This window comes from Eriocheir sinensis, chromosome 29 (assembly GCF_024679095.1).
Source record: "Eriocheir sinensis breed Jianghai 21 chromosome 29, ASM2467909v1, whole genome shotgun sequence".
Classification (NCBI taxonomy): domain Eukaryota; kingdom Metazoa; phylum Arthropoda; class Malacostraca; order Decapoda; family Varunidae; genus Eriocheir; species Eriocheir sinensis.
The window spans coordinates 7,084,919-7,109,387 of record NC_066537.1 but is presented as its reverse complement, the minus strand read 5'-3'; the positions used below and the strand labels follow the sequence as shown (position 1 = coordinate 7,109,387).

Genomic DNA, 24,469 nt, shown 5'->3' with positions numbered 1-24,469 from the left:
AATAATTAATTTCTCTTTCATCGTCTTTGTTCTTTTCAAATTAATAATGCGTTCCTGTTTTTTTTCTTTTTTTTATCTTTCTTTAATGTGTTCCTGTTTTTTTTTATCTTTCTTTAATGTGTTCCTGTTTTTTTATCTTTCTTTAATGTGTTCCTGTTTTTTTTATCTTTCTTTAATGTGTTCCTGTTTTTTTTATCTTTCTTTAATGTGTTCCTGTTTTTTTATCTTTCTTTAATGTGTTCCTGTTTTTTTATCTTTCTTTAATGTGTTCCTGTTTTTTTTATCTTTCTTTAATGTGTTCCTGTTTTTTTATCTTTCTTTAATGTGTTCCTGTTTTTTTATCTTTCTTTAATGTGTTCCTGTTTTTTTTATCTTTCTTTAATGTGTTCCTGTTTTTTTATCTTTCTTTAATGTGTTCCTGTTTTTTTTATCTTTCTTTAATGTGTTCCTGTTTTTTTATCTTTCTTTAATGTGTTCCTGTTTTTTTATCTTTCTTTAATGTGTTCCTGTTTTTTTATCTTTCTTTAATGTGTTCCTGTTTTTTTTATCTTTCTTTAATGTGTTCCTGTTTTTTTATCTTTCTTGTGATCTTCTCCTTTGAACTGTTAATTGATTTTTTTTTTACATCAAAGGACACGGCTCAAGGGCAACAAAAAGAGTAGGCCTATACAATATTCATCATTATCATCATCATCATCATTATTATTTTCACCATTATCATCATTATTTTCACCTTCATTGTTTGTTTTCCTTATTACAAACATTTAACTGATTTTCATTTTCCTATTCCTTCCTTTCAAATCAAACTTTTTTTTCTGTTTTTCTTCTTTCTTTAATATTTTCTCTAACTTTCTTTCTGTTCGTTTCCTTCAAACATCAACTAAATCTTTTCTTATTATTTTTCAACCATTGTATCGTATCGCATTTATTTTCCGATTCCTTACTTTTAAATTAGACTTATTTCTCTTTTTCTTCTTTCTTTAATATTTTCTCTAACTTTCTTGCTGTTCGTTTCCTTCAAACATCAACTAAATCTTTTCTTATTATTTTTCAATCATTGTATCGTATCGCATTTATTTTCCGATTCCTTACTCTTAAATTAGACTTATTTCTGTTTTTCTTCATTCTTTAATATTTTCTCTTACTCTCTTTCTATTCCTCTCCTTAAAACATCATACAAATCTTTTCTTCTTATTTTTTAATCATCGCATCGTATCGACTTTCTTTTCCTCAAACTAATAACTAATTCCTAAGTTCTTCAATCTGATTCATTACCTTCACTCTCATTCAATTATTTACTTAATTACTCACTTCTAATTTTCTTCTTTCAATCATTACTTTTATTTTCATAGTATTTTTTTTCCTTTTCAAGCGATTAACTAACTTTTATATCCTCGTATTTCCACTCATTTCTTCTTCCTTCACTGCATCCCTTCCCCATAAAACGCAATATCTCTTTCCCTTTCCATATTTCAACACTCTCATTCTATTTCTTTCCTTTCCTATATTAAACTATTTCTTCCTTTCAAGCGATTAACTAACTTTTATTTCCTCGTATTTCCGCTCATTCCTTCCTCCCTCACTGCACCTCTTCACTATCAACTCCAATATCTCTTTCCTTTCCTCTTTTCCTTTCTCCTTTTCCCTTTCCCCCTTTTCTCATTCTATTATTTTCCCATTACTAACTTTTTTTCTTCTTATTTCCAATCATTCTTTCTTCCCTCACTGCATCCCTTCAATATAAACTCCAATATGTCTTCCCTTTCTTCCTTTTCCTTTCTCCTTTTCCCTTTCCCCCTTTCTCATTCTATTATTTTCCCATTACTAACTTTTTTCTTCTTATTTCCAATCATTCTTTCTTCCCTCACTGCATCCCTTCAATATAAACTCCAATATGTCTTCCCTTTCTTCCTTTTCTTTATCCTTTTTCCTTTCCCCCTTTCAGATTCTATTATTTTCCCATTTCTAACTTTTTTTCTTCTTATTTCCAGTCATTCTTTCTTCCCTCACTGCATCCCTTCAATATAAACTCCAATATGTCTTCCCTTTCTTCCTTTTCTTTATCATTTTTCCTTTCCCCCTTTCTCATTCTATTATTTTCCCATTACTAACTTTTATTCTTATTATTTCCACCATTCCTTCCTCCCTCACTGCATCCCTTCACCGTCAACTCCAATATCTCTTTCCTTTCCCCTTTTCCTTTCTCCTTTTTTTTCTCTCCCTCTCTCATCTTATTCATTTCCTCTTAACAAACTTTTATTCCTTCGTATTTTTACTCATTTCCACTCGTTCCTTCCTTCCCCACTGCATCCCTTCCCCATAAAACGCAATACCTCTTTCCTTTCCCATATTTCAACCCTAATCCCCAAGACTCTTCAATCTCAATAACCAAAAATGCGAAACACCGACTTTATGAACCATTAATCAGGCGGTATTTGGCAGCCGCTTCCCCTCCCTCTTGTGGCGCCCCCCCCCCCTCTGTGTAGGTATATAAGGACGGCGGGGTCACGGGCGCCCTCAGTCATAACCGGGAGTTCACAGCGTTAAGTCGAGGCTCGCGGACGGGCGCTGAACCCTCGACTAATTGGCACTCAAGTTACGCAAACCCAATTCTGTTCCGTTGATTATGTAAGCGAGGGAGCGGAAAACCTTGTTGCCAGATACCTATTACTACTGCTAAGGGAAGCGAACTACTACTACTACTACTACTACTACTACTACTACTATTACTACTACTACTACTGGTGCTATTGGTTTTACTGCAACTTAGGAAGGCGAGGAGTTTCAACTAGCCAAGAGGAAGAAGAAGAAGAAGAAGGGAAGAAGAAGAAGAAGAAGGTGAAGAGAAAGAACGAGGTGAAGTTTAAGTGTGTGTGTGTGTGTGTGTGTGTGTGTGTGTGTGTGTGTGTGTGTGCGTGTGTGTGTGTGTATTTATAGTTCACGTAGTTAAAAGTCTCATCATTTTTCATATTCTCATTATCATTATTATTATCATTATCATCATTATTATTATTGGATTGTATAGAAAGTTACGTTTTTTGCATCTTTTTTTCTTTATTTTCTTTTTTTCCATTCTCTTTCTTTTCTTTTATTTCCATCTTTATTTCTGCTTTTGTTTTATTTCCATCTCTTTTTTTCTTACATTCCCAAGTTTCTTTTTTCTTCTTTAATCTTCATCTTTCTTATTTTCCGTTTCCTTCTATTTCCAACTTTTTTTTTTCCTTTTTTTTCCTTTTTTTCGGTCAAAGTTCTAAAGCTCGATAAAAGAGAGAGAGAAAAAAAAAGACCATCAGTTCGAGGAATAACACGTAAAGGTCTGATGGTCATTATAACTTCGCTCCGAGCCTCCGTGTGTGTGGGATAATGTTTTAAAATCGACTCTATATCATTTTTATTTTAGTTGGTGTTTCATTGCTATCTTTTCCGGGATCCTCATTTTATTTAAGTTCCTGTTTCATCGGTATCTTTTCCGGGATCCTCATTTTATTTAAGTTTGTGTTTCATTGGTATCTTTTTTCTGGGACCCTCATTTTATTTAAGTTCTTGTTTCATTGGTATCTTTTCCGGGATCCTCATTTTATTTAAGTTTGTGTTTCATTGGTATCTTTTTCTGGGATCCTCATTTTATTTAAGTTCGTGTTTCATTGGTATCTTTTCCGGGATCCTCATTTTATTTAAGTTCGTGTTTCATTGGTATCTTTTCCGGGATCCTCATTTTATTTAAGTTCGTGTTTCATTGGTATCTTTTCCGGGATCCTCATTTTATTTAAGTTCGTGTTTCATTGGTATCTTTTTCCGGGATCCTCATTTTATTTAAGTTCGTGTTTCATTGGTATCTTTTCCGGGATCCTCATTTTATTTAAGTTTGTGTTTCATTGGTATCTTTTTCCGGGATCCTCATTTTATTTAAGTTTGTGTTTCATTGGTATCTTTTTCTGGGATCCTCATTTTATTTAAGTTTGTGTTTCATTGGTATCTTTTTCTGGGATCCTCATTTTATTTAAGTTTGTGTTTCATTGGTATCTTTTTCCGGGATCCTCATTTTATTTAAGTTCGTGTTTCATTGGTATCTTTTTCCGGGATCCTCATTTTATTTAAGTTTGTGTTTCATTGGTATCTTTTTCTGGGATCCTCATTTTATTTAAGTTTGTGTTTCATTGGTATCTTTTTCTGGGATCCTCATTTTATTTAAGTTCGTGTTTCATTGGTATCTTTTCCGGGATCCTCATTTTATTTAAGTTTGTGTTTCATTGGTATCTTTTTCCGGGATCCTCATTTTATTTAAGTTTGTGTTTCATTGGTATCTTTGAAAAGGATCCTCATTTTATTTAAGTTTGTGTTTCATTGCTATCTTTTTCTGGGATCCTCATTTTATTTAAGTTCGTGTTTCATTGGTATCTTTTTCGGGATCCTCATTTTATTTAAGTTTGTGTTTCATTGGTATCTTTTTCTGGGATCCTCATTTTATTTAAGTTTGTGTTTCTTTGGTATCTTTTTCCGGGATCCTCATTTTATTTAAGTTTGTGTTTCATTGGTATCTTTTTCCGAGATCCTCATTTTATTTAAGTTCGTGTTTCATTGGTATCTTTTTCCGGGATCCTCATTTTATTTAAGTTCGTGTTTCATTGGTATCTTTTTCTGGGATCCTCATTTTATTTAAGTTCGTGTTTCATTGGTATCTTTTTCTGGGATCCTCATTTTATTTAAGTTCGTGTTTCATTGGTATCTTTTTCCGGGATCCTCATTTTATTTAAGTTCGTGTTTCATTGGTATCTTTTTCTGGGATCCTCATTTTATTTAAGTTTGTGTTTCATTGGTATCTTTTTCTGGGATCCTCATTTTATTTAAGTTCCTGTTTCATTGGTATCTTTTTCCGGGATCCTCATTTTATTTAAGTTTGTGTTTCATTGGTATCTTTTTCTGGGATCCTCATTTTATTTAAGTTCGTGTTTCATTGGTATCTTTTTCTGGGATCCTCATTTTATTTAAGTTCCTGTTTCATTGGTATCTTTTTCCGGGATCCTCATTTTATTTAAGTTTGTGTTTCATTGGTATCTTTTTCCGGGATCCTCATTTTATTTAAGTTTGTGTTTCATTGGTATCTTTTTCTGGGATCCTCATTTTATTTAAGTTCCTGTTTCATTGGTATCTTTTTCCGGGATCCTCATTTTATTTAAGTTTGTGTTTCATTGGTATCTTTTTCCGGGATCCTCATTTTATTTAAGTTTGTGTTTCATTGGTATCTTTTTCTGGGATCCTCATTTTATTTAAGTTCGTGTTTCATTGGTATCTTTTTCCGGGATCCTCATTTTATTTAAGTTTGTGTTTCATTGGTATCTTTTTCCGGGATCCTCATTTTATTTAAGTTTGTGTTTCATTGGTATCTTTTTCCGGGATCCTCATTTTATTTAAGTTCGTGTTTCATTGGTATCTTTTTCCGGGATCCTCATTTTATTTAAGTTTGTGTTTCATTGGTATCTTTTTCTGGGATCCTCATTTTATTTAAGTTTGTGTTTCATTGGTATCTTTTTCCGGGATCCTCATTTTATTTAAGTTTGTGTTTCATTGGTATCTTTTTCCGGGATCCTCATTTTATTTAAGTTTGTGTTTCATTGGTATCTTTTTCGGGATCCTCATTTTATTTAAGTTTGTGTTTCATTGGTATCTTTTTCTGGGATTCTCATTTTATTTAAGTTTGTGTTTCATTGGTGTCTTTTTCCGGGATCCTCATTTTATTTAAGTTTGTGTTTCATTGGTATCTTTTTCCGGGATCCTCATTTTATTTAAGTTCGTGTTTCATTGGTATCTTTTCTGGGATCCTCATTTTATTTAAGTTCGTGTTTCATTGGTATCTTTTTCCGGGATCCTCATTTTATTTAAGTTCGTGTTTCATTGGTATCTTTTTCCGGGATCCTCATTTTATTTAAGTTCGTGTTTCATTGGTATCTTTTTCTGGGATCCTCATTTTATTTAAGTTCGTGTTTCATTGGTATCTTTTTCCGGGATCCTCATTTTATTTAAGTTTGTGTTTCATTGCTATCTTTTTCTGGGATCCTCATTTTATTTAAGTTCCTGTTTCATTGGTTTCTTTTTCCGGGATCCTCATTTTATTTAAGTTGGTGTTTCATTGGTATCTTTTTCTGGGATCCTCATTTTATTTAAGTTGGTGTTTCATTGGTATCTTTTTCTGGGATCCTCATTTTATTTAAGTTCGTGTTTCATCGGTATCTTTTTTCTGGGATTCTCATTTTATTTAAGTTCGTGTTTCATTGGTATCTTTTCCGGGATCCTCATTTTATTTAAGTTCGTGTTTCATTGGTATCTTTTTCCGGGATCCTCATTTTATTTAAGTTCGTGTTTCATTGGTATCTTTTTCCGGGATCCTCATTTTATTTAAGTTTGTGTTTCATTGGTATCTTTTTCCGGGATCCTCATTTTATTTAAGTTCGTGTTCCTTCAGTATCTTATCGTACCTTTCTCTTTTCTGGGATTATCTTTTTTTATTTATTTCGTGTTTTATCGGAATTATTACAACGCTAACTTGCCTGTCTTACCTTCCTCCTTCCCTTCCTGTTCCCATTCATCTTTCCCATTCAGCTGCCCTTCCTCCTCCTTCCCTCCTCCCTTCCAATTCTCCTTCCCTCCTTCCTCCTCCTCCTCTTCCTACTCCTCCTGCTTCTACAACTACTACTCTACCTCTTCCCTCCTCCCTCTACCTCCTCCTCTCCTCTCTCCTCCTCTTCCTCCTCCTTTACCTCCTCTTTCCTCCTTCCAGCTCCTGCCTCCATTCTCTCCCCTCCACCACCACCATCTCCACTTCGATAACAACAACTACAACAACAACAATAATAATAATAATAATAATAATAATAATAATAATAGATAATAAATAATGGATATTGGTCACAGTCAACTTTTCTTCTTGCCAGGCTTGAAGGAGGAGGAGGAGGAGGAGGAGGAGGAGGAGGGGGAGGAGGGTAAAAGGGACAAATTCGAGAGAAACAGGAAAAGTTATCGACGAGGCTGGAATTGTTTTGTCAGAATGGAACACAATCACCCTTTCGACACACACACACACACACACACACACACACACACACACACACACACGTAACAAGAGAGCCAGGAGACAACGAGGAGTCTTGAGGTCGAGGCAGGAATCACTGAGGTGTTTTCTTTCTTTCTTTCTTTCTTTTTCTTTTCCTGGACGCGCCGATGACAGGAAATGACGAACCCGAGCAACTGACTGATGAAAATGAAAAAGCTCGACACTAAGGAAAAATAAAAACAAATAATACAGGAAATTGAGAAAAGGGAAAGAAGATTAGAAGATTAAATTCCACAGACAAGTTCAAAGAGGCAACAAGCTGAACAAGTAAACTGGAGAAAAGTTGAAAAGCTCGACACTCTAAGGAAAAATAAAAACAAATAATACAGGAAATTGAGAAAAGGGAAAGAAGCTTAGAAGATTAAATTCCACAGACAAGTTCAAAGAGGCAACAAGCTGAACAAGTAAAATGGAGAAAAGTTGAAAAGCTCGACACTCTTAAGAGAAAAATAAAAGAATACAACACAGGAAATAAAGAAGAAAAAGGAGAGAAGATAAGAGTTTCACGAAGTACTTCAAGAGATAGCAAACCAAACCCACGAACTGATAAAGGAAAAGTTTGACAGGACAAGAAGAATTTTTTATCAGATAAGAAAACGACGCAGGAAATAAAGAAGAAAAAAAGGAAAGATGATTAGAATTCCACACAAAACTTCGAGACAAGGAAACAAATAAAATAGAAAGAAAGGAAATAGAGAAAACAAAGAACTTGAAAAGGATAACAAAACAAAAAACGAAAATATAAAGAAAAAAAGAGCGTCCCACTTCACAGAAAATACCAAAAAATAACATTGAAAAAAACGAAAAAAAAAGAAGAAAAGAAAAATAGTTTACCAATCCTCAAAAAAAAAAAAAAACATTGAACAAGAAAAATCAAATAACAAATAAAACAAAAATATTAAACCTATACGTAAAGAAAATAAAAGAGCTAATAATAAATGAAAAAAAAAAGAATTAAAAATAAGAAAAGAAAAAAAAGAAGAGAAAAAAAAGAGCCACACGTAACCACACACACACACACACACACACACACACACACACACACACACACACACACACACACACACACACACACACACACACACACACACACACACACACACACACACACACACACACACACACACACACACACACACACACTGAGATTACCCACGTCAGGAAAAAAAAAAAAAAAAAAGAGATATATAAGCCGACAGAGGAAGAATGGAGGAATGAGATGTGGAGGGAAGGGAGGGAAGGGAGGGAGGGAAGGAGGTAAAAGGGAGAGGAGGAGGGAGAGAGGGAGGGAGGAAAAAGCAGGTAGGGTAGATAAATAATAGGAGGATCAAGAGGAGGAGGATCAAGAGGAGGAGGAGGACGAGGAGGAGGAATAAAGGGAGGTAAGAAGTGAGGGAGAAGGAGAGAAAGGGAGAAGAAAGAAGGGGGAATAATAAAGGAGTAGAAGACGAATGATGGAAAGGGAGGAAAAAAAAGAAGAAGAAGAAGAAGAAGAAGAAAAGGGACGTAACAGGAGAGGCAAAGAAGAAATACTTGAGGAGGAGAGAAGGGAGAGAAAAGAAAGAAAGGAGATGAAGAAGGTGGAAAGAAGAAAAAAATTATGAAAGAGGAGGAAGAGGAGAGGAAAGGAAGGGCTGAGAGAGGACATGGAGAGAAAAAAAAGAAGAGAGGAGAGAGGGGAGGATGAAAAAGGAGATGAAAGGAGAAGAAAAAGGGTGCGGGAGGAGAGAATAGGAGATGAAAGAGAAGGGAGATGGAGGGAAGAGGGAAGAGGCAGAGGAGGAGGAGGAGGAGGGAGGTAGAGAAGGAGGTAGAGGGAGGAAGAAAGAGGTATATGAAGAGATGAAAGGGAGAGGATATGGAGGGAGGAGGAGGAGGAGGAGAGATGAGGAGGAGGAGGAAGAGGAAGAGGAGAGAAGCCAATATCGATCACCTGAGAGGAGTTGATGACGTCACTGGCCGGGCTCAACAGGTGTTTATTACCCACCTGTTGCTCACCTTGACGCGCGCAGGTGAGGAAGACGCACGCACACACGCACATACATTCACACGCACACACAGATTTAGGTAGATAGATAGATAGACAGATAGATATCCTTCAACTTCATCTGGAATATTTGATGATTTATTTAGAATTTCTCAAAGCAATTCCTCAGCCTTTTAATAGCCAGATAATTGTGTTTTTATTTACTAATTTTCCCTCTCTCTTATTAATCTCTTTTCGGCCACCTCCTTGGATTCTTTTTAGGAGCAGCGAGTAGCGGGCTTTTTTTTAATGCTGTTTCCTTTTTGTGTGTGCCCTTGAGCTGTCTCCTTTGTTGTAAAATAAAAAAAATAAACATCTTCAGTATCTTTATTTATTATTTTTTTTTTTTTTTACAACAAAGGAGACGGCTCAAGGGCAACAAAGAGAGTGTAGGAAAAAATTAAAGCCTGTTACTCACCGCTCCCACAACAGACAAAAATACAGAGTGGCCAACAGAGAGTTACATCCTTTAACCTTCAGGATCTTTAGGTTTTTTGTTTTTTTTACAACAAAGGAGACGGCTCAAGGGCAACAAAGAGAGTGTAGGAAAAAATTAAAGCCTGTTACTCACCGTTCCCACAACAGACAAAAATACAGAGTGGCCAACAGAGAGTTACATCCTTTAACCTTCAGGATCTTTAGGTTTTTTTTTTTACAACGAAGGAGACGGCACAAGGGCAACAAAGAGAGTGTAGGAAAAAATTAAAGCCTGATACTCACCGTTCCCACAACAGACAAAAATACAGAGTGGCAGAGTTACATCCTTTAACCTTCAGGATCTTTATTTTTTTTTTTACAACGAAGGAGACGGCTCAAGGGCAACAAAGAGAGTGTAGGAAAAAATTAAAGCCTGTTACTCACCGCTCCCACAACAGACAAAAATACAGAGTGGCAGAGTTACATCCTTTAACCTTCTGGATCTTTAGTTATTTTTTTTTTACAACGAAGGAGACGGCTCAAGGGCAACAAAGAGAGTGTAGGAAAAAATTAAAGCCTGTTACTCACCGCTCCCACAACAGACAAAAATACAGAGTGGCAGAGTTACATCCTTTAACCTTCGGGATCTTTAGTTATTTTTTTTTTACAACGAAGGAGACGGCTCAAGGGCAACAAAGAGAGTGTAGGAAAAAATTAAAGCTTGTTACTCACCGCTCCCACAACAGACAAAAATACAGAGTGACCAACAGAGAGTTACATCCTTTAACCTTCAGGATCTTTATTTATTTTTATTTTTTTACAACGAAGGAGACGGCTCAAGGGCAACAAAGAGAGTGTAGGAAAAAATTAAACCTTGTTACTCACCGCTCCCACAACAGACAAAAATACAGAGTGGCTAACAGAGAGTTACATCCTTTAACCTTCAGGATCTTTAGGTTTTTTATTTTTATACAACGAAGGAGACGGCTCAAGGGCAACAAAGAGAGTGTAGGAAAAAATTAAAGCTTGTTACTCACCGCTCCCACAACAGACAAAAATACAGAGTGGCCAACAGAGAGGAGAGGAAAGAGAGATGGAGGTGAAAGAGAAGAGGTAGAGGAGGAGGAGGAGGAGGGAGGGAGATGCTGGAAAGAGGATAAGAGAGAAGTAGAGGAGAAGGTAGAGGGAGGAAGAAAGAGGTAGAAGATGAAAGGGAGTGTTTTTTTGTTTTTTTTTACAACGAAGGAGACGGTTCAAGGGCAACAGAAAAGAGTGCAGGGAAAAAAAAAGGCCCGCTACTCACCGCTCCCACAAGACAAAAATAAAGAGTGTCCAACAGAGTTACAACAGAGAGTTACAACAGAGAGTTACATCCTTCAACCTTCAGCATCTTTTTTTTTTTTTTTACAACAAAGGCGGCGGCTCAAGGGCAACAAAAAAGAGTGTAGGAGAATAAAAATAAAAAGCCCGCTACTCACCGCTCCCACAAGACAAAAATAAAGAGAGTTACATCCTTCAACAGAGAGTTACATCCTTCAACAGAGAGCTACATCCTTCAACAGAGAGTTACATCCTTCAACAGAGAGTTACATCCTTCAACAGAGAGTTACATCCTTCAACAGAGAGCTACATCCTTCAACAGAGAGTTACATCCTTCAACAGAGAGCTACATCCTTCAACAGAGAGCTACATCCTTCAACAGAGAGTTCCATCCTTCAACCTATCACGCTTTCCATTAAAAGAACGACACCTTTAGGGCCTTTCCGAGTCAATTTCCCGTTTTCTTCGTTCTTAGTAAATTGAGTTCCGGAATCCAAACCTGTAGCTCCCCACTAATCTCCACAATCGTCTCTTGAACATGTCCCAAAAAAGACCAACCACTCTTTCCTAAAATATTTCTGGTCCCGTTTTTTGTTTTTTTGTTGTTTTACAGCTAAGGAGACAGTTCAAGGGCGTAAAGAAAAATATATATAAAAAAAAAAACCGCTATTCACTGATCCCGAACAGAGGTCAAAGGAGCGTCCAAAAAGAGAGGTCAATTTTGGGAGGCGTTAAAGTCTTCCTTGATTATTGAAGGTTCGGTATTGTGCTCCTTCGTTACTTCGTGGTGAGTGAGTTTCGGAGTCTAAGCCTATAGCTCCCCACTAAATACCACAATCGTCTCTTGAACATGTCCCAAAAAAGACCGACTACTCTTTCATAAAACATTTCTGGTCCCGGTTTTGGCGTTACAGTCTTCCTTGATTATTGAAGGTTCGGTATTGTGCTCCTTCATTACTTCGTGGTATGTGAGTTCCGGATTCTAAGCCTATAGCTCCCCACTAAATGCCACAATCGTCTCTTGAACATGTCCCAAAAAAGACCGACTACTCTTTCATAAAACATCTTTGGTACCGGTTTTGGCGTTAAAGTCTTCCTTGAGTATTGAAGGCTCGGTATTGTGCTTCTTCATCTCTTCCACTTCCTTATAAATCTTTACTCCTTTATCATAACCTGACGCTGGTGCACAAGACTGACGTATTTCACATTGATATTAACTAACAAATGACACAGAGAAAATAGAAAACTACCAGGGAAAAGAGGAAGGGTAAAGAATAAAGTTTAAAGATGAAAAATGGTATAAATGAGGAAGATATGAAAGACGAAAATAGGAGGAGGAGGGGAAGAAAGGGAAGGCAATGAAGGGAACAGGTGAGAGGGAGGGGAGATGACAGGTGAGGTGAGGTAAACAAGGTGAAGAGGAGGAGGAGGCAGAGGAGGAGGAGGAGGAGGAGGAGGAAGAGGGGAAATATGATAAAAGAGGAGGAGGAAGGGAAAACGAATTGAAGGAGGAAGACGAAGGGAAGGGAAGGGAAGGGAAAGGAAGGCTAAGGAAGGGGAGGGAAAGGAAGGGAAGGGAAGGGAAGGAAAACGAAGGGAAAGGAAAGGAAGGGAAGGGAAGGGAAGGGAAGGGAAGGAAAGCGAAGGGAAAGGAAAGGAAGGGAAGGGAAGGGAAGCGAAACCGAAGGAAAGTGAAGTGAAGTGAAGGGAAAGAAAGGAAAGTGAAGGGAAGGGAAAGGAAGGAAAGCAAAACCGAAGGGAAGGGAAGGGAAAGGAAGGGAAGGGAAGGGAAGGGAAGGGAATGGAAGGGAAGTGAAGTGAAGAGAAGGGAAGGGCAGGAGATGTTAATAAGGCCATAAAATCAAGTTGGGTTGCTGATAAGCCTCCTATCAACCACTGGCCAGCACCACCTTGGGAGAAAGACTATCTCTCTCTCTCTCTCTCTCTCTCTCTCTCTCTCTCTGCTGACGAAGGCGGCGAAGAAGGGTGAGGGAGGGAGGAAGGGATTAGGAGGGAGGAGAGGGAAGGAGGGGAGGAGAAGGGAAGGGAAAGGAAAAGGAAGGGAAAGGGAAAGTAAGAGAAGAAAAGGGAAGGGAAGGGAGGGGGATTTGTGGAAGGTCTCTCTCTCTTCCTTCTTAATATCCTCTCTGTTGCTTCTCCTCCTCCTCCTCCTCCTCCTCCTCCTCCTCTTCTTCCTCCTCCTCCTCCTCCTCCTCCTCTTCTTCCTCCTCCTCCTCCTCCTCCTCCTCTTTATTAACTCAGTCTGTCTCAATTTATCTCCCCTCTCTCACTCTTTATCTTCCCTCCCCTTCTTCCCCTTCTCTCCCTTCCCTCCCTTCCTCCTCTCTCTTCTCTCCCTCTCCTGCTCTTAATCTCCCTCACTTCCCTCTCCCTTACCTCTCCCTCTTACCCTTCTTCCGTCATATGCCTCCTTGAGAGAGATAGAGAGGGAGGGAGAGAGAGAGAGAGAGGAGAGAGAAATGGAGAGAAGAATATTGAGTGGAGGAAAGAAAGGAAGAGAAGATATGAATATGATGATGATGATGATGATAATGTTGTTGTTGTTGTTGTTGTTGTTTAATATGTTATGAAAGCCTCGTTTAATTATATCTACGGAAAGTCTCTCTCTCTCTCTCTCTCTCTCTCTCTCTCTCTCTCTCTCTCTCTCTCTCTCTCTCTCTCTCTCTCTCTCTCTCTCTCTCTCTCTCTCTCTCACACACACACACACACACACAATGGCGTCTTTTTTTTATACATTGTTTACATGGAAAGGAAATTAAAAAAGCCTCCCTCTTATTTATGAAAGAAAATGGGGGACTGAGTTGCCGACAGACGCATTTAGGGTCTATATAGTTGTTGTTGTTGTTTTTTGTAGAGTGGCATTGTTATTATTATTGTTTGTTGTTGTTGTTGTTGTTGTTGTTGATGATAATAATTCTTTTGTTTTCCTTTCCTTCGTTTATTTTCAACTTCATATTTTTCGTGTTTCTTCATCGTTATTATTTTTTTCTTTTATTTTTTATTTTCTTTATTTCCTTCTTCTTTTTTCTATTTATTCTTCTTTCTTTCCTTCGTCAATTTTCACTTTCTTCATATCATTCGTGTTTCTTAATCGCTATCATTTTCTTGCCGTATTTTTCTTGAACTCCTTTCCTTTTTTCGTCTTTTTTCTTTATTCTTTATTCCATTTCTTTCCTTCGTCTTTTCTTTCCTTTTATTCTCCTCCTTCTTGATTCCCTTTATATCTTCCGTCTTTTCCTCTATTCTTCTCTTTTAAACTCTCATCACAAACCTCATCCATCTTTTTTTTCCCTTCAGGAGTTCGAAATCACACCTTCGTCGCCTTCGTCAGCCTCACGCCGAAGCTCACAATGGCGATGCTGGTAGGCGAGGCACGGCGACTCCAAGACACTCACCCTTACACCGTCTTCCACCACCTGGCTCACCGCGCCCCCACGCAGGACAAGACGGCTCTCCTCCACGACGCCACCGCCACCACCTACCACCAGCTGGGGCAGATGGTAGACTCCCTCTCCTTATGGCTGACGGAGAACCTGGAGCACATTGTGAAAAGGGGTGAACGGGGCGGCGAGGGTGGTAGTGGTGGTGGTAAGTGCGCTGCTCAAGTCTCCTGCGATAGTGATGGTGGTGGTCAAAAATCATATCCCACCGCTGCCACCAGTGTAGTGAATCCCGCCGCCTCCACCACCATCGTAGCTCTTTGTCTCCCGCGCTCCCCCGTCCTCGTGGCGCTCATCCTGGCCATCTGGAAGCGAGGCTGGGCTTACGTTCCCTTAGACCCCGCCGTCCCAGCGCTAAGGACCTCGTATGTGATCAAAGACTCCCGCCCAGCTTGTATTATTACGGACACGCAGACTAAAATCAGAATCAAGGGTCTGGAGACTGACTACGCCCTCGCCACGGCCATTGCGTCCGCCGAGCAGCCGCCTGAGTCCAGCTACGTCATCAGTGAGAGGATCTTGGACATCACAGGCTGGGAGAGCTCCACGACGTTCCCTCACGCCAGGAATGGAGGCATGGACGACGTGGGGGAGGAAGGAGAAACAGACGCTGTGCAGAACAAGAGTAGTTCAGTGAAGGATAGCTGTGTGTGTGGCGTGGAGGCCGTGTGCCCATCGGACGGCTTGGCCTGCGTCCTCTATACATCCGGCAGCACGGGAGACCCCAAGGGCGTGAGGCTGACCGTGGAGAACGTCATGAACCGCCTCTCGTGGCAGTGGGAGGCGCTGCCCTTCGCGGAGGACGACGTGTGCCTCATGTCCAAGTCCCTGACCTTCGTGGACTCCCTGACGGAGGCGATGGTGCCGCTGCTGGGGGGCACGCCGCTGGTGGTGGTGAAGGAGGACGCCATCAACCCGGAGCTCCTTATCAGGTGAGCAGCGGCACCTGTAACACCTGCCACGGTGGTCCTTGTTCGTGTCCGTGTCCATGATTGCCTGGAGGGTGGCCGTTGTGTGCGTGAGTGGCTGTCAGGGTGACCGTTGTGTGTTCGTCCTTGTGTCTGTGGCGGTTCCTGGCTGCTTATTCGGTGACCTGTGTATCGTGTGCGCAGGTACGTGTGTCAGTACGGCGTGACGCGGGTGGTGGCCGTGCCGTCCCTGCTGAAGCTGCTGCTGCTGTACCTCAACACAACCAAGGAGGCGACCCGCGTCTTGCTGCAGCAGGTGCGGGTGTGGCTGACCAGCGGCGAGCCTCTCCCGGGCTGGCTGGCCAACGACTTCCACGCGACCTTCCCCGGCAGGCGCCTCCTCAACCTCTACGGCAGCACGGAGATCACCGGCGACGTGACCTGGTGCCCCGTGCAGGAGGCCAACTGGAAGCCCGGCGTGAGGGTGCCGGTGGGGGCGCCGCTCCACAACACGGCCGTCCTGGTGCTGCGGGGAGAGGGTGCCGCGGGGACACGAACCCTGGCCGACGTGGACCAGGTCGGCGAGGTGGCGGTGCTGGGCAGGAACGTGTCGCCAGGGTATTTGAAGGGCTATGTCACCTCCTCCTCCTCCTCCTCCTCCTCCTCCTCTCCGTTCCGCCCCCTCTCCTCTATCGTGATCAAGGACGAGAAGAAGAAGAAAATCCTACACGACTACCTCACTAAAGTCCACGACCTCGCGCGCCCGTCCCAGCCGCCCCAGACGACCCCAACCTCCGTCAGTAGCAACGAGGCGGAGCGAAAGCCACAAGCATCAGCCGGCCCTCCCCCAGGCTCCACCCAGCACCCTACACCCTCCCCCAAACCAACATCCACCCCGCCCACGCCTCCCCCACGAGTTAAAATGGGCACGGCGCTATCCCACTCACAGGGGAGAACATCCACCCCGCCCCCAGTGCCCCCGAGAACGTCCCCAAGGATTCCTCCACGCCGCATGTCCACCACGCCTTCGTCACCCGCTAAAACGATGAAGGCAGTGGAGAACGAGGAGGCGAAGAAGGGAACACAGCTGAAGAAGGAAGACATGAAGCCGAAACCGAATCAGAACGAAGTCAGAAAGGAAGACGAAGACGCGAAGAAGAAGGAGAACGAGAGAGGAACGAAACTAGGAGAACAAAAGGACGTCAAAGAGAACGAGGGGGGAACGAAACCAGAAACCAAGAATGAAGAAGCACAAGAGAACGGAAATGAACCGGAGAAACCCAAACTAAATAACACAAGTGAAACCAAGATGACGGAAGGGGTCAAAAAGAGAGACGAGGCAACTAAGAGAACCGAAGAAGGGGAGGAAAGGAAAGGGAGAGAGGAGGAGAGTCAGCCCCTGGAGGAGACATTAGTGTACCTGACGGGGGATCTGGGAAGGGTGTGCGGGGGGCAGGTGGTGTTAGAGGGCCGTAGAGATTCACAGGTAAAGGTGAGGGGCGTGAGAGTACACCTGGCTGAGCTACAAGACGCCCTTCACTGCTCGGGGTAAGTGTGTGTACCTGTGTGTGTGTGTGTGTGTGTGTGTGTGTGTGTGTGTGTGTGTGTGTGTGTTTAAAAATAGCCTTCTCGGTATCCGCCTCTCCCTTTCATCCTCATTTATTCATAACTCTCTCTCTCTCTCTCTCTCTCTCTCTCTCCTTCTTTACTTTATCTTGCAATTCTACGTTTTCTTTCTCTTTTTCTCTCTCTTTCATTCTTTCCAGTTTTTTTTTCTGTGTGAATTTGCTTTATTTCCTGTAATGTCGATTTTATTCTTCTAGTTCTCTTTGCGTCGTTATCTATCACTTAATCTATCTATCTACCTACCCATCTACCTATCTATCTATCTACCTGTACCTGTTTACCTATCTCTACCTGCCTCCACCTTTCCTCGCCTCGTGTTTTGTTCCCAATCATCAAAAGGAAAAATGTAAAAGTCGAGTTGGACCTTTAATTAACATCTCGGCGAATGGGAAAATCGAATTACCTGAGTTTCCCCCTTCCTCCAGCACCCCATTTTCCTTTTTCTTTCATAACTTCACCTTTCTCCCTTCTTAACTCCTGTTTTTAATTTTTTCCTCTTTTCCTGTCTCCCTCTTTTTCTTCTCCTTTCATATTTTCACATTTTTCTCCCTCTTTTACTCCTGTTTTTTTTCCTCTTTTCCTGCCTCCCTCTTTTTCTTCTCCTTTCATATTTTCACATTTTTCTCCCTCTTTTACTCCTGGGTTTTTTCCTCTTTTCCTGCCTCCCTCTTTTTCTTCTCCTTTCATATTTTCACATTTTTCTCCCTCTTTTACTCCTGTTTTTAATTTTTTCCTCTTTTCCTGTCTCCCTCTTTTTCTTCTCCTTTCATATTTTCACATTTTTCTCCCTCCTTAACTCCTGGGTTTTTTTCCTCTTTTCCTGTCTCCCTCTTTTTCTTCTCCTTTCATATTTTCACATTTTTCTCCCTCCTTAACTCCTGGGTTTTTTTCCTCTTTTCCTGTCTCCCTCTTTTTCTTCTCCTTTCATATTTTCACATTTTTCTCCCTCTTTTACTCCTGGGGTTTTTTCCTCTTTTCCTGTCTCCCTTTTTTTCTTCTCCTTTCATATTTTCACATTTTTCTCCCTCTTTTACTCCTGGGTTTTTTCCTCTTTTCCTTTTCCCTTTTTCCTTTTCCTTTCACATTTTCACTTTTCTCCCTTTTTTACGCCTGTTTTTCATTTTTTTTCCTCCTTTCCTGTATCCCTCTTTTCCTTTTCCTTTTACATCTTCACCTTTCTCCCTTTTTTACTCGTTTTTTTCCTCTTTTCCTTTTCCCTTTTTCCTTTTCCTTTCACATTTTCATCTTTCTCCCTTTTTTACTCCTGTTTTTTTCCTCTTTTCCTCCTCCCTTTTTCCTTTTCCTTTCATATTTTCATCTTTCTTTTCATTTTTTACTCCTGTTTTTCATTTTTTTTCCTCCTTTCCTTCTCCCTTTTTCCTTTTCCTTTCACATTTTCATCTTTCTTTTCATTTTTTACTCCTGTTTTTCATTTTTTTTCTCCTTTCCTGTCTCCCTCTTTTCCTTCTCCTTTCTACTTCCTCTTTTCAGACTCTATCTCTATCTTTTCTCTATCTCTATCTTTATCTTTTCTCTCTTTTCTCTATCTTTCTTTTCTCTATATTTCTCTATCTTTTCTCTTTATCTCTATCTCTTCTCTATCTCTATCTTTTCTCTATATTTTCTCTATCTTTTCTCTCTATCTCTATCTATCTTTTCACTATCTTTTCTCTATCTTTTCTCTCTCTTTATCTCTATCTTTTCTCTATCTCTATCTTTTCTCTATCTCTATCTCTATCTTTTCTTTATCTTTTCTCTATCTTTTCTCTATCTTACTTTTCTCTATCTTTTCCCTTTATTCGTGTGGGCAGACCAGCTGAGGGCTCTTAGGTCCCCCTCTTCACTTTCCTCTATGAAGTGGTTGGTTCCTTTTCTTTACCTTTTCGTTAATCTTTTTTTCTTTGTTTTGGGGTATTTACCGCAGACACACTCTCCCCTTTCTCTTTTCTTTTCTTTTTTTTCATTTTCCTTGTTTTATCTCTCCCTCTCATTCTCTTTTCCTTCCTAGTTCCTCTCTTTGGGCGTATTCCTTTCTTTATTTTTCTTCCCTTTTATTTTTTTATTTTCTTCGTTTTTTTCCCATTTTCCTTGTTTTCTCTCTCTCTCTCTCTCTCTCTCTCTCTCTCTCTCTCTCTCTCTCTCTCTCTCCTCTCTTTCCCTTTCTTCCCCTTTATCTGTTTCCTTCCTTTCTCCTCTCTTTCCTTTTCTTCCCCTCTATCTTTTTTTCCTTCCTATTTCCTCTCTTCGGCCATCTTCCTCTTCTTCCTATTCTTTCCCTTTCTTTTTTTCCTTTCTCTTTTCTCTCTTTAGGCATACACCACTCTCTCTCTCTCTCTCTCTCTCTCTCTCTCTCTCTCTCTCTCTCTCTCTCTCTCTCTCTCTCCTTCCTCTTCCCTTTTTCTCTATTCCCTTCTTTACTCTCTTCTGTCTTTCCTTTATCCCTTTTCCATTCCTACTATTTTCCTCTTTCCTCTCCCTTTTCCTGTTTATCCTCTTTCCTCTTCGCCTTGTTCCTTTTCCTCCCTCTTCCCCTTTCCTGCCTCTTTCCTCTTTCCCTTTTCCATTCCTACTATTTTCCTCTTTCCTCTCCCTTTTCCTGTTTGTCATCTTTCCTCTTCCCCTTGTTCCTTTTCCTTCCTCTTTCCCTTTTCTCCTTCTTCTTTTCCCTCTTCCATCTTTCCCTTGTCCCTCTTCCTTCTTCATCTTGTTCCTTTTCCTTCCTCTTTCCCTTTTCTTCGTCTTCTTTTCCCTCTTCCATCCTTCCCTTGTCCCTCTTCCTTCTTCATCTTGTTCCTTCTCCTTCCTCTTTCCCTTTCCTCCATCTTCTTTTCTCTCTCCCACCTTTCCCTTCTTCCTTCCTCTCCCAAACACACACACACGCACTCTCTCTCTCTCCCTCTCTCTCACCCCAACAGCTATGTCTCCAACCAGTGCGTTTTAGCAACAGGCGGAGGAGGAGGAGGAGGAGGAGGAGGAACCACAACCACCACAACCACCACAACCACGGAACCAGACGGCGATGACGAAGACCAGATCCTAGTCGCCTTCGTCGTCCTCAAACCCGAGTATACCGACCAGGATACATCAGCCACGGAGGACATCACCCGCTGCCTCGCCCTCTACCTCCCCCAAGCCGTGGTTCCGAGGGTGGTGGTGCTGGACGCCCTCCCTCACCTGGCCAGTGGAAAGGTGGACCGCCAGGGGCTTCTCAGGATATACCGAAGAAGGGTGGTCCAGCATCGAGGCTCTCAGGACGGCTACCTCATACTTAGGGTGAGTGAGGGATGGATGGATGAGTGAGTGGGTGACTGGATGGATTGATAGGGTGGGATGTGATTGGCTGGATGACTAAATAGGTGGATGAGTGGATAGGTGGATGGAGGTATTGATAGGGTGAGGTGTAATTGGTTGGATGACTAAATAGGTGGATGAGTGGATAGGTGGATGGAGGTATTGATAGGGTGAGATATAAACGCCTGGATGACTAAATTGGTGGATGAGTGGATAGGTGGATGGAGGTATTGTAGGCTGAATGACTGATTGGGTGACTGGATGGATTGATAGGGTGGGATGTGATTGGCTGGATGACTAAATAGGTGGATGAGTGGATTGGTGGATGGAGGTATTGCATGATTGAATGACTGGTTGGGTGAATAGGGGCATGAGTGGATGAGTGACTGGTGAATGACTGTATGGGTGGATGACTGAAAGGGTGGATGACTGAAAGGGTGGATGACTGAAAGGGTGGATGAGTGCGTGAATGCGTGGATGAGTAAATAGGTAAATGAATGCATGAATAGAGTGCCTGTATACATATTTCCTGGCCTCTCTATCTATCTATCTATCTATGTATTTATCTATTTATCTATCTATTTCGCGCCCGTGAGTCATGATTATAATAAGTCAGGTGTGTTTAATAGCGCATAACACCTGACCTAACACCTGAGAGAGAGAGAGAGAGAGAGAGAGAGAGAGAGAGAGAGAGAGAGAGAGAGAGAGAGAAACACGGAAACCAAAGAAAAAGGAGCATTGTGATCGAGAGCGTGAGGAGGAGGAGGAGGAGGAGGAGGAGGAGGAGGAGGAGGATAAAGGAACACAAAAGGAACGGATGAGCTGAGGTGAAAGGGAAAGGGAAGGTAAGATAAGGTATGGGGACAAAGGTAGGACAGGTAACAGAAAGCAGGTATATCTTTTCATCTTACCCACCACCACCACCACCACCATAGGCTCAATGCAACGGAGATCAGCACTGAGGCCATGAGTAGCTACAGCCTATGCCCCGAACTTTACTATAGGCCTACTTTACACAACCCGAGAAGAACAAAGAGAGGATTATCAAAGGGAAGAAGAAGGAGGAGGAGGAGGAGGAGGAGGAGGATAGAGGGAAGGGAGAGGAGGGTAGATGGAAGGGAGAGGAAGATATTACACAGGGAGATAGATAAAAGGGTAGAATGGAGGGAAGATGAAGGGTAAAAGGAAGGAGAGGAGGGAAGGAAAGGAGGAAAGGGAGGGGTTGAATAGAAGGGGGAGAAGGGGGAAGAAGAAGGGATAGAAGAGGGGAGGAGGGTGGAAGGGAGAGAAGATGGAGGGTAAAAGGAAGGAGAGGAGGAAAGGGAGGGGTTGAATAGAAGGGGGAGAAGGGGGAAGAAGAAGGGAGAGAAGAGGGGGGGGGGGTACAGATGAGGAGAGAGAGATGGGGGGGGTTAGGGAGGGGGGGGTAGTTTGAGTCGTTGCCCGGGCGACACACACACACACACACACACACGCACACACACACACGGTACGGTAAACTTTCCCTGACAATGCTGTGTGTCGGGGAAGCATCGGCGCTCAATATTCCGTCAAGCCTTCACCTGTCCGCTACACACCTGGCCACGCTGACACACCTGACGCACGGGGCTAATTAAACACCTGACGAGGATTAGGATGAGGATGATTAGGAAGGAGGAGAAGGATGTAGAAAAGGAAGATGATTAGGAAGGATGATTAGGAAGGAGGAGAAGGATGTAGAAAAGGAAGATGATTAGGAAGGATGATTAGGAAGGAGGAGAAGGATGTAGAAAAGGAAGATGATTAGGAAGGATGATTAGGAAGGAGAAGGATATAGAAAAGGAAGATGATTAGGAAGGAGGAGAAGGATATAGAAAAGGAAAATGATTAGGAAGGATGATTAGGAAGGAGGAGAGGGATGTAGAAAAGGAAGATGATTAGGAAGGAGAAGGAGAAGGATATAGAAAAGGAAGATGATTAGGAAGGAGGAGAAGGATGTAGAAAAGGAAGATGATTAGGAAGGATGATTAGGAAGGAGGAGAAGGATGTAGAAAAGGAAGATGATTAGGAAGGATAATTAGGAAGGAGAAGGAGAAGGATATAGAAAAGGAAGATGATTAGGAAGGAGGAGAAGGATGTAGAAAAGGAAGATGATTAGGAAGGATGATTAGGAAGGAGGAGAAGGATGTAGAAAAGGAAGATGATTAGGAAGGATGATTAGGAAGGAGGAGAAGGATGTAGAAAAGGAAGATGATTAGGAAGGAGGAGAAGGATGTAGAAAAGGAAGATGATTAGGAAGGATGATTAGGAAGAGGAGAAGGATGTAGAAAAGGAAGATGATTAGGAAGGATGATTAGGAAGGAGAAGGAGGATGTAGAAAAGGAAGATGATTAGGAAGGATGATTAGGAAGGAGGAGAAGGATGTAGAAAAGGAAGATGATTAGGAAGGATGATTAGGAAGGAGGAGAAGGATGTAGAAAAGGAAGATGATTAGGAAGGATGATTAGGAAGGAGAAGGAGGATGTAGAAAAGGAAGATGATTAGGAAGGATAATTAGGAAGAGGAGAAGGATGTAGAAAAGGAAGATGATTAGGAAGGATGATTAGGAAGGAGAAGGAGAAGGATATAGAAAAGGAAGATGATTAGGAAGGATGATTAGGAAGGAGGAGAAGGATGTAGAAAAGGAAGATGATTAGGAAGGATGATTAGGAAGGAGAAGGAGAAGGATATAGAAAAGGAAGATGATTAGGAAGGAGGAGAAGGATGTAGAAAAGGAAGATGATTAGGAAGGATGATTAGGAAGGAGAAGGAGGATGTAGAAAAGGAAGATGATTAGGAAGGATGATTAGGAAGGAGGAGAAGAAGGATGTAGAAAAGGAAGATGATTAGGAAGGATGATTAGGAAGGAGGAGAAGAAGGATGTAGAAAAGAAAGATGATTAGGAAGGATGATTAGGAAGGAGAAGAAGAAGGATGTAGAAAAGGAAGATGATTAGGAAGGATGATTAGGAAGAAGAAGAGGATGTAGAAAAGGAAGATGATTAGGAAGGATGATTAGGAAGGAGAAGGAGGATGTAGAAAAGGAAGATGATTAGGAAGGATGATTAAGAAGGATTAGAAGAATGTAGAAAAGGAAGATGATTAGGAAGGATGATTAGGAAGGAGGAGAAGAAGGATGTAGAAAAGGAAGATGATTAGGAAGGAGGAGAAGAAGGATGTAGAAAAGAAAGATGATTAGGAAGGATGATTAGGAAGGAGAAGAAGAAGGATGTAGAAAAGGAAGATGATTAGGAAGGATGATTAGGAAGGAGAAGATATAGAAAAGGAAGATGATTAGGAAGGAGAAGAAGGATGTAGAAAAGGAAGATGATTAGGAAGGATGATTAGGAAGGAGAAGAAGGATATAGAAAAGGAAGATGATTAGGAAGGATGATTAGGAAGGAGGAGAAGGATGTAGAAAAGGAAGATGATTAGGAAGGATGATTAGGAAGGAGAAGAAGGATATAGAAAAGGAAGATGATTAGGAAGGATGATTAGGAAGGAGGAGAAGGATGTAGAAAAGGAAGATGATTAGGAAGGATGATTAGGAAGGAGGAGAAGGATATAGAAAAGGAAGATGATTAGGAAGGATGATTAGGAAGAAGAAGAAGGATATAGAAAAGGAAGATGATTAGGAAGGATGATTAGGAAGGAGAAGAAGGATGTAGAAAAGGAAGATGATTAGGAAGGAGGAGAAGGATGTAGAAAAGGAAGATGATTAGGAAGGATGATTAAGAAGGATTAGAAGAATGTAGAAAAGGAAGATGATTAGGAAGGATGATTAGGAAGGAGGAGAAGAAGGATGTAGAAAAGGAAGATGATTAGGAAGGATGATTAGGAAGGAGAAGGAGAAGGATGTAGAAAAGGAAGATGATTAGGAAGGATGATTAGGAAGGAGAAGAAGAAGGATGTAGAAAAGGAAGATGATTAGGAAGGAGGAGAAGAAGGATGTAGAAAAGGAAGATGATTAGGAAGGATGATTAGGAAGGAGAAGAAGGATGTAGAAAAGGAAGATGATTAGGAAGGATGATTAGGAAGGAGGAGAAGGATGTAGAAAAGGAAGATGATTAGGAAGGATGAATAGGAAGGAGGAGAAGGATGTAGAAAAGGAAGATGATTAGGAAGGATAATAAGGATGTAGAAAAGGAAGATGATTAGGAAGGATGATTAAGAAGGAGAAGGATGTAGAAAAAGAAGATGATTAGGAAGGATGATTAGGAAGGAGAAGGAGAAGGATATAGAAAAGGAAAATGATTAGGAAGGATAATTAGGAAGAGGAGAGGGATGCAGAAAAG

General features: G+C 41.1%; 1 protein-coding gene across 2 annotated transcripts in view; it reads left to right on the top strand.

Annotated features, from left to right (window-relative positions):
- The first annotated feature begins 2,542 nt into the window (after nucleotides 1-2,542).
- LOC127004916 (uncharacterized) overlaps nucleotides 2,543-24,469 on the top strand; it is a 36,293-nt gene continuing 14,366 nt past the window's right edge. The window contains exons 1-4 of one of the 2 annotated variants that reach the window (XM_050873152.1): nucleotides 2,543-2,856; nucleotides 14,190-15,264; nucleotides 15,445-16,788; nucleotides 19,782-20,139. In XM_050873152.1, the coding sequence (XP_050729109.1) occupies nucleotides 14,243-15,264; nucleotides 15,445-16,788; nucleotides 19,782-20,139 (2,724 nt within the window). In that variant the 5' untranslated portion in view covers nucleotides 2,543-2,856; nucleotides 14,190-14,242. Of the gene's footprint in view, nucleotides 2,857-13,880; nucleotides 15,265-15,444; nucleotides 16,789-19,781; nucleotides 20,140-24,469 lie in introns of those variants that run through there. The other variant, XM_050873153.1, reaches the window with a different exon arrangement.